This window comes from Alligator mississippiensis, chromosome 2 (assembly GCF_030867095.1).
Source record: "Alligator mississippiensis isolate rAllMis1 chromosome 2, rAllMis1, whole genome shotgun sequence".
Taxonomy (NCBI): domain Eukaryota; kingdom Metazoa; phylum Chordata; order Crocodylia; family Alligatoridae; genus Alligator; species Alligator mississippiensis.
The window spans coordinates 257,109,993-257,120,109 of record NC_081825.1 but is presented as its reverse complement, the minus strand read 5'-3'; the positions used below and the strand labels follow the sequence as shown (position 1 = coordinate 257,120,109).

General features: G+C 50.2%; 1 protein-coding gene across 2 annotated transcripts in view; it reads right to left on the bottom strand.

The window, feature by feature from the left end:
* The window catches only part of BRMS1L (BRMS1 like transcriptional repressor), a 33,168-nt gene extending 25,520 nt beyond the window's left edge, over nt 1-7,648 (bottom strand). The window contains exon 1 of one of the 2 annotated variants that reach the window (XM_014611341.3): nt 7,448-7,648. In XM_014611341.3, coding sequence (XP_014466827.1) covers nt 7,448-7,583 — 136 coding nt within the window. In that variant the 5' untranslated portion in view covers nt 7,584-7,648. Of the gene's footprint in view, nt 1-6,708; nt 6,982-7,447 lie in introns of those variants that run through there. The other variant, XM_019488739.2, reaches the window with a different exon arrangement.
* Between the last annotated feature and the right edge of the window lie 2,469 nt (nt 7,649-10,117).

The following is a 10,117-nucleotide window of genomic DNA, read 5'->3' as shown; positions in this document are numbered from 1 at the left end:
TTGAAGTGTGGGGCCCAAAACTGAGCACAGTACTACAAATGAAGCCTCACCAGCGCTGAATAGAGCAAAAGAATCACTTTCCCTGATTTGCAAGTAACACTCCTTTAATACAACTCAGTATATTCTTGGCTATTTTTTGAAACAAGAGCACACTACTGGCTCATATTCAGCTTATGGTCTACTGCAGGGCTGCCCTACCTGTTAGTGGCCAGGGCATCACATCCCACAGGCCACACACTGCAGGGGTTGCACAAGGCAGGGCACAGGCTCCCTGGGCACTCCCCTGCTGCACCAAGCAAGCGGGCACTCCCTACGCCTCACTGAACCAAACACGGGGACATTCCCTATCGTGCAGGCATGCATGCACTTTCTGTGCTGCCCTAGGCATGAAGGTACTTCTCCCCCTCCACCCCACAGCACCATGCAGGTGCAAAGGCACCCCACCCCTACCTTCAGCTCCTTGGGCACAGGCTCCTCCGTTGCACCATACCAGCACCCCATACCATGGGATTCCCCCATACTACAGGCTGTGCCACACTGCACTGGCCTACCCTGCCCCTGGAGCCAGAAGGAGGGAAAGCCCAAAGCCTACAAAAGCAGCAGCCAGAAGGAGGGGGAGCCCAGAGCTTCCTCCAGTATGTAGTGACTGAGGCAGCAGCAGCTGGGTGGGAGTAAAGGTGGCAATCTAACCCCCTCACAGGCCACATGCAGCCTGCAAGCCACCAATTGGACAGCACCGGTCTACTGTAACCCCCAGGTCCTTCTCTGTAGTACTGAAGCCTAGCCAATCATTCCCTGGTCTGTATTTCTGCATGCAATAGTCTGTCCCAAGTGCAGGGCTTTGCACTTGTCCTTGTTGAGTCTCGTGTGATTGGCTGCAGACCATTTTTCCATTCTATTCGGGTCATTCTAGACCCGAGCCCTGCCCTCCAGCGTGTCTGCAATTCCACCCAACTTCGTGTCATCCACAAATTTGCTAAGCATGTCCTCATCCCAGCATCCATATCATTAATGAAGATGTTGAGCAGTACCAAACCTGGAACAGACCCCTGAGCAACCCTAGTTGATACCTTCCCCCAACACTGAGACATTGATATCAGACACTGAGTCACTGATGTGAGCACAATGATTCGACCTTAGAGGAGCCCTCTAATCTGTATATCCTAAACTTGCTAATGAAAATATCATGGGAGAAGACAGGGTCAAAAGCCTTACTCAAGTTAAGGCAGGGGTTCCCAAACCGTGACACACATACCCCTGGGGGTACACCAGACATATCTGGGGGATAGGTGAGAGGAAATTGTGTTAATGGTGGATTTCATTTTCATTATTATAATAATAATTGGCATTTAAGGGGTTAAAATACAAACCGTATGCTGGTAGGGATATGTGGGCAGCTGGTAAATCTGGAAGGGGGTATGCAATAAGAAAAAGTTTGGGAACCTCTGAGTTAAAGTATATCACATCAACTGCTCTCCCCACATCCACAAAGCCTGTCCCCTTATCATAGAAAACAAGTTGGTCAGGCATGATTTGCTTTTGGTGAATCTACACCAGCTGTTCCTAATCATCTTGTTCTCCTCAAGGTGCTTCACAATAAATTCCTTAAGGACCTGCTCCATGATCTTTCCAGATATTTAAGTCAGGCTGACTGGTCTGCAATCCCCTGGATCCTCCTCCCCTTTCTTAAAAATGGGCACTATATTTCCCCTTTTCCACTCATCCAGGATCTCACCCAAACTCCATGAATTCTCAAAGAGGATAGACAATGGCTCTGAAATTACCTCAGCCAATTCTTTCAGTACCCTAGGGTGCATCCCATCTGGCCCTACCAACTCGAAAGCATCAAGATTCTCTAAGTAATCCATAACCTTTTCTGTTACTCCTCTAGACTGTTTGTCTCCTTCCCTGTCTTTGCTGCCAGCTGCACCCATCATGAGGTAGTTGTCCCTATTTGTGAAGACTGAAGTAAAAGGCTTTTACTTCCCACCGTTTTCAATAATATAGAACAGAACCTGAAAAGTAGTTTCTCAAAAAGAAAAATTTCCAATTTTTCCCCACTTTAAGAGTCTTTCTACTCATCTTTTCTATAGTTATTGGAGGATGACTTGGGGAGACAGAAGGAAAGTGTCTCAAGAACTGTTTCATGAGTGCTCACCACACAAGTGGAAAGGACAGTGCTGCTCACTCTAAGGGTATAATCACAGTTCACTTGCAATAGTTGCAAATCTTTGGGATGCTGTGATGTAGTACATTAAGATAATCCTGGCCTAAAAGGAAGCAACTCTGTAATGGAACAATGGCACTTAACATGCATTAAATTGCCTGAACATGCATTTGCTCACATTTTAACTGCACAGTGTTAAGTTGAATGTGTGACACCACCCTAACAAAAATATACTTTCTTCCAGGAGTTAGAGCCATTTAAGTTCAAATATTAACAAAAACAACAGTTTTAAAAAACGATGATAAAAAACTCTAATCCTTTCTGAATTTCACAGGTGTCAGTCTCTTGTGTTTACAATGATCCTAATTCTTTACCCAGAGCATTTCAGGAGAGATTTAAAACACACACAGATTTTTAACGAGTTTTTTTCTCTTCTTTTTATATGCCATGAAGATCTGAAGAAGAGTATATCACACAATTTTTCTCCCTTTGCAGTTAATTATTTAGGTTGTACAAATTAAGACATCATCCAGATTCTTCTACAAAACTACAAAATTGTACAATCTTTTCTTCAATGCCTGATGAAGGGTGTTTGTGCCCGAAAGCTTACAATTAAAGAATTTTTTTTGCAAAAATCTTGTTGGTCTGATAAAAGATATCATCTCTATTACGAGTCCCGATTGTCTTTTCCTCTAGAGTCTAGACCAGGGGTGGGCAACGTTTTTTGGCTGGAGTGCCGAAAAACACCACAATGCCTACCTCGGAAGGTGCTGGAGTGCCAGCATGGCAAAAAAAACAAAATGAGGGCAAGGGGTACATGGCAGGATGCCTTGCTTGTGCCCCTTGCCCCCCACCCAAAGCCCCTACCCCACAGCCTGGGCTCTGTGGCTGCCAGCAGCTACCCCGGCTCTAGGTAGTTGCTGGAGCCTGGGCTGCTCCCAGCAGGGCTTGTAGCATCCCAGCTGCCTGCTGGGAGCAGCCTGGGATCCCGGCTGGCAGCAGCTCCCCAGAGCCGGGGCCGGCTACAGCCGGGAGCCTCCAAACAGCTGTACCAGGCTCCGGCCTCACCTCTGCACCAGCGCGTGCAGGCGCGCCTCAGAGGTGGCGGTGGGGGAGGGACCTGAGGCAGCATAGCCCTGGTCTCTCCCCAGCTCTCGGCATGGAGGGGATGAGCCTGGCGCGGCTGTTTGTAGCCAGCCCAGGCTCTGAGCTTGCCGAAACTCAGTAAGTGGCCCTCTGCCCAAAATAATTGCCTGCCCCTGATTTAGATCTAGAGCTAATAACAATTCTATCTAACACAATCCATTGATTAAACAGTCAGTGCCGCATCATTCAACAAGTTCAAAGTGAACCTTTACATGGACAGGAGCCAACACAGGCTACAACAATTGCCTTGGACTTGAGTACAGTTTCCTGCTCTATCCAATTTTGTGTGACCTTGACACAAGTCACTCAAGCTCTACATAAACTTACCAGGCTAGGCAGCAGTGCCCTAAAGCAGGGATTGGCAAGCTACAACCTGCAGAGCTATGGGATCCTATCCGTGGAGTTTGGGGACTTCCATGCCATTTCTGTAGTGCAGACCTTTGCCCATACTGCAGCAAGGTGGTGAGGAGAAGTGGCAAGATCTCAGCAGTGGCCTGCACTGAACCCAAGCCAGGTCATTGTGGCCTGCCATTAAAAAAAAGTTGCCTGCCACTGCCCTAAAATACAACGTTCTAGTCTGACCGCTCTCTCCTAAACCAATAGCATAGACCAGGGGTATCAAACTTGCGGCCTGCAGAATCACATTGTGTACTTAATACAGTTTCTTTGTACTGTAGGAAAGGCCAGGGCAAGTAAAGACATGACCCATCATCAAAATCTGGGGCACCCGATCCACAGAGTCCTGCTGCAACTGAGAGGCACTCCAGCTGGAAAGAGAGAAGGCAGAACATCACTGTCCCAAACCTGAACCTGGAGAAAGCTTATGGCAGAGTAACCCACCAGTTCCTCTTTGAGACACTGAAGCAGATGGGAATCTCCCCAACCTTTGTTCACTGGATCAGGACCCTCTACACGGACATGAGCAACAAGGTGCAGGTGAACAGGTTCCTGAGTGCATGGATCACAGTGGAGCTGGGGGTCTGGCAGGGCTGCCTGCTCTCCCCAATCCTATTTATCTGCACAATTGAACCCCTGGCCCAGTGGATCAGGCAGGACCCCAGGATCTGAGGAGTTCACATACCAGGCAGCAGCAGAGAAGGTCCTGGTCTACATGGATGATCTGAATGTTCTGTGCCAAAGCAAGTGGTCATTAAAATGAACTCTGTGGCGCACAGATCTCCGAGGCAGCAGCAGGGGCCAAGCTCAGTGTGGGCAAGAGCACCTGCCTGTGGGCAAGCTCAGTGACCTGGAATCCCTGCATGTCTCTGGTCCCCTGCGAGGGTGTCAAGATCCTCAGGCTGGAATTCAACCCCAAGCTGAGCAGCAGGAAAGCATACGAAAAGACAGAGGACAAGGTAAAACACAGGTTGGGTCTGTGGCACTCTCACTGCCTCTCTATGGGGGGGCACGTGGCACTTATGAAAGCAGGGTTGCTTCTACTTCTGTACACCACACTGGTCTTCCCCCTTCTAAGCATATCACCCACAAAATCCAGAGAGTGATGCGTGTATTCTTTTGGGGCTCCACATGGAAGAAGGTAGCCAGAAAGAATCTGTATAGGGTCAAACGAGCCAGGGGTAGGGCCATGCCAGACACCCTCCTGTTCCTCTGGGCAAAGTACATAAGCCAGATCTGTAAACTGGCAATGGGCACAGAGTCCAAAACAGCCTGTCTTGTGAGATATTTTGCAGGGCACCTCCCGAGACACTGGGGGACGTTCACGTCAACCAATAGGAGACCGTGGCTCATGGACCCACCTCAGTTCTACAAGATCCTGAATGAACTTCACAGCATGTACAGCCTACGGAATGCAGGCCCCACCATGGCCAACCACAAGAAGATACAGGGGGGGGGTGAGACTTAGAGATATCGTCACCCGTAGACTTCCTCCCGGGCGACGCTTGCCAAGCTGTGTGGGAGCGCATCTGCCACACAGGCCTGTGCAAAGACCACAGAAACTCGAACTGGCTGGTAACCTACCGAGCCCTTTCAGTGAGGGTTTGGACACATAGGAAGGGGCAGCCGGGGAGATCCTGCTGCCTGATGGCAATCTGCCTAGGAGCCACTGAGACAATCGACCACCTCCTATGGCTCTGCTCTTATGCCAAGGAGGTGTGAAAAAAGGTAAAGTGGCTCTGCAAAGTGACGACAGGGGTCAGACAGCTGACCAGAGAGGCAGCGCCATACGGGCACCTGACCGTTGGCCTGCTTCGATCAGTTCATGTCCTGCATCAGGAGCGCCCTGCGGAAATCCAGGAACCTCCTGATGTACAGACACATGAACTAGAGGTGGCAGACTGTGTTAAAATGGCCCTGAGCAAACTCCCATACTACTATCAGCAACTGGCAGCACAGGACAGTGAGGACACAGTCAAATCCACCTGGCAGAGGGATACCTGACACAGGATCTTCCAAGACTTACCTCAAGTGGGGAAACGGACAGCAAAGAGGATGTCGAGACAACTGGATTCGAAGGCAGCAACAAGCACAGCAGCAGCAGATGCTCCAGTGAGAGCGATAACAAGTGAACCGAGTTTTTAAACCCCGTATTCAGGGAGAGGACTAAGAGACAGTGGGTTTAAGGGAGATGCAGCCTTGTGGACGGGTGTGCAAAAGCATGGTTCCACAGGTACACATACTATAATAGGTGCACAGGTTTTTCTTTTGTAGGTGAAGGCACAAATAAATGATGAAAAGTGACTAGGTGTGTATGTGTACATGTGTACACACACATACATCCCCCTTTATGTATATATAAAGATATATACTTTTACCAAAAAAAAAAAGTGTTTTACAGTCATGCTCAGTGTTGACTATATTTAATTAATGACATAGTTGGTTTCCAGTACAAAGCACATACTACTTTTAGTAGCAGTTCATAGCTAGGTGATGTACTTAATACAGTTTCTTTGTACATGAATGTAAGATGAGGTGTTTTCTTCCCCATACTGATTGGGGGAAACAAATCCTTGTCTGGTAGTCAAGTATATACAATATTTCTCAGAACTGTAATGCAGATAGATACAATAATGACTGTATTCATACTATAATGATGGGGGCTGTTATTTCCTGACACATTTACACGGACTGCTCCTGTTTTTTTCACATCAGACAGCTGAAACCTCAACACCCAGAGTCCACTTTGCCCAATCTCTAGCATATGATTAACCCTGAAAGAACTGGAGTAAGGCCACACCAATGTGCACTACATCAGTGAAGGCATCATATATCTTCAGCTTTTCCCAGGGTTGCCATTCACTCAAGCAAATTGGCTGTTACTTGCATCCCCCACTGTAGCAAGGCTGTAACAATATCTGCTCCACAGAGCTTGCCAGGAATAATCACCTTCCCCGTCTGCTCTGGATCCCCGTGCCCAGCCCTGCAGTAGCTCTCACCTTTCACTAAGATGGTCATTGGAGCTCTGATCTCGCACTGGTGAGACCCTGGACTTCCCTAGCCCCAGAGATTTAGGCAGCACCATCCTGAACAACTCGCTACCCAATCTGGTTAAGCAGCACTGGCCACCTCAGCCATTCTCAGACGACTGGAGCCTGCCCTTTGCCCCAGCAAGAAGGGAAGGAACTGCCTGCCTCTTGCACAGAAACGGAGGGAGACGGGATACCTCCCTCCCCGGGAAGCCAGGACAGCGGTTCTCAACCTCCCAGCCCTCGAGCACCGCTGCTAAGCGCCAGCTCTCCGTCCCCAATAGTTTCTGACTGGGAACTAGGCAAACCCAACGCGAGAGACACCGGGACAGCCGGGGGCACGCCCCACACGGGGCAGCCGAGCTGAAACCCCGCCCCCGCCCCGCGTCCCCGCCTCGGCAACACCGAGTCAGGGAGGAGCCGGCGGAAGCAGACTCAGAGGCGGGGCGAGCGCCGCTCGGCGCATCGGCCCGGGGAGGAGCGTCAACGGCTCCGAAACCGGGGCGGGGCGGGCGCCCTGAGGCGGCATTCCCCGCGGGGCGGAAGGGACCGGAGAAGGGAGGCTGACCTGGGCCGAGGGGAGGGGGCGGGGCGGGGCGGGGCGGGACCCCCGTGGGGCGCGGCCAGCTGAGGCGATGAGGCTGAAGGGGCCGGCCCCGCCCACAGTGCGCGGGGCAGGGGGGAGGGGCGCGCGGCGCTGCCCGCCTACCCGAGCTGTCGCCCTCCTCGGACACGGACGAGCTCTCTGTCTCCTCCTCCTCCGAGCTGCTGCCCTCGTTCTCCCCGTAATCCACTTCCATCTCATCGTGGTTGTTCTCCTTCTTTTCCCGCGAGTGGACCGGCATCGTGCCCACGCCCGTCGTCGCCGCCGCCGCTACCCCCGGCCCCTCCTCCTCCTCCTCCTCCTCAATGAGCCCGCGCCATCCTTGCCCCGGCGCAGCCGAACCCCCTGGCGCCGCCCCACCGCCCATTGGCGGGTTCCCCGCCGAGTGGGTGGCTCCCGCACGCTCTCGGCAGGCTTGGTTGGCCCGCGCGCGGTGTATCTCGGGACTCGTAGTGCCGCCCCTAGTGAGGCGGTGCCGAGGTTCCGTGCCGGGGCAGGGGAAGTGAGCGGCGGCCCGTTGCGATCGGAGGCGCCGCCGGCTGGGCTGAGGGACAGCCCCGGGCCACGACCCCGCCCTTGTCCCAGCCTCAGGCCCGAGGTTGGCGGCTCGGAACTGGCAGGATTGCCCGGGCGGAGGTTTCTCCTCTTCTCCTGCTCCGACCCGTGACCTCTCTTCATCTCCTGGTGCAAGCGGTGCTCAAGCTCCCGGGCCGCATCCGGCCGCGGAGTCCGCGACGGGCTCCCCAAGGCTCCGGACATCTACCGGGGAGCCAGGGCAATTCATAAGCCCCCGCCGCCAAATTTCCGAGCCCCGCGGGGCAGGTGACAGGGGTCGCGCTAGCCCGCGCAGGACCTGGATCCGCAGGGGAGGGGCAGTTGGGATCTAGCGCACACAGGGCTGGGGGCAGGGCAGCGGGCCCAATCTGGCACAAGCAAGACTGGGGCTGGGCTGGCAGGGCTGATCCAGAATATGGGGCTGGGGCTGTGATCTGGCACATGCCAAATTGAGCTCAAGGCCTGTATTTGGCCCATGGAGCCAAAAGATTGGGCACCGCTGTCTTAGTAGATGTAATATCAGTTTTTAATTACACCTGACTTTAAGTCTGCTCCCTAGGGCTGACGATAACCACTGGGAGGGGTTTGGTAACAAGGAGGATTTCATAGTCAGTAGACATAAAGAAGGACTAAGAACCAATGTTGTCTTGAGTTGTGCTGTGTTCTACAGGCCTGAATTCCAGGATTGTTCTGTTTGCCCTCCAGCCATATTAGGGGTTGCTGTATTGAACAGAGATGGTTAACAAAACTGTTTCCATGTTATGACGGGAGGTGGTTATGTCCACTGAAGCAAAGAATTGTGTCTCATTTAAGTGCTGAGTTCTACAGATTGTGTCCATAATAGTACACAAAGTAGTCTGTCTCCTTGCTTGGCATGGGGACCATCAAGAGTGGGATGACATGATGTTATACAGGATGCTGATTTCTTGGTATGTATAGGCAACATCTCAGAAGAAAGCTTTGGAACAAGAGTTAAAATGGCAGTAACTATTTATAGTGCTAGAATCATTGCTACAAAATAGGCTTACTTTTAGTTTTTAGGCTAGGTGTGGGTAGGTTCTGTTACACCAAAACAAAACCCAAGTTTTGCTGTAGCAAAAAGCAACAGTTAGACTTTGTTATACGTTGCTCACATGCTCTTGTGGGGTTGGATTACATGGCTTCCTGAGGTCCCTTCCAACCCTCATTTTCTATGATTCTTTTCCCAAAGTGATCTGTACAGGAAGAGTGTTTAATATGTTAGTGGTGGGTTTAAGCCATGGTTCTCAAACTGTGGGCCACCCAGGCAGGTATCGAGGGATTGGTTGACACCCTCCACCCCCAAAGTGCAAGTTGACCCCCCCACAAAAAAAATATTTCAAGTCTATTATCTCCAACATGGGAAACAGAAAGGTGGAGTTAATTAGTCAGGATGCAGCACCATGCTAACATGGCAGCTTTGCTCCTATTCCAGATCTAGCTTTTTCAGAGATTTTACATCTCTCCACATCATGCCTGGAAAATGGAGCACAAAGGAAACAGGCTGTGACATAGCGCGTGGAATTGGAAGGAATTTGGCTGGGGACCCCAGGGAGAGAGGGTTAAGGAACAGGTTGGCAACTTTCATGACTATTATTAATTAGAAGCATCTATGCTCTGGCATGCGTATATGAAACATACCAGACAATGGTTAAATATGTAATTATAGTACTATGCAGATTTGGTTAATAGAAAGATAAATTGCTATAATTGTAAGTCACTGTTTGAAATCTTGTTCACTATTAGGGATTAATTACTAAGTTTAATTTTTCCACATTAGGTGCAGCTATTCTGAGGTAACCAATAAAATATTAGTCTTGTTTGTTTGCCAAAACAGAGTCATTAAAAAGTGTTTGTGTGTGTGTGTGTGTGTGTGTGTGTGTGTGTGTGTGTGTGTGTGTGTGAGAGAGAGAGAGAGAACTTATTTTTGGTACATGCAAATAGCTGCATCAGTGAAAAAATAATAAATTCTTGATTTACTGTAATTTATCCCATCTATTCTTAGCAATTATGCTTATCAATATCATAGCACAAAGATCCTGGAAGCTTGCTATGATGGTGCTACATTGGTGTAAATAAACCATGTACAGGATGCCAAAGTATATACTAAACATATTCCATCGCAGATAGTGCTACATTCTATTACATTTTTGTTCTTTTAGTCAATTCAGTGGAAGTGGGTGCAGAACACAGTATAAATTC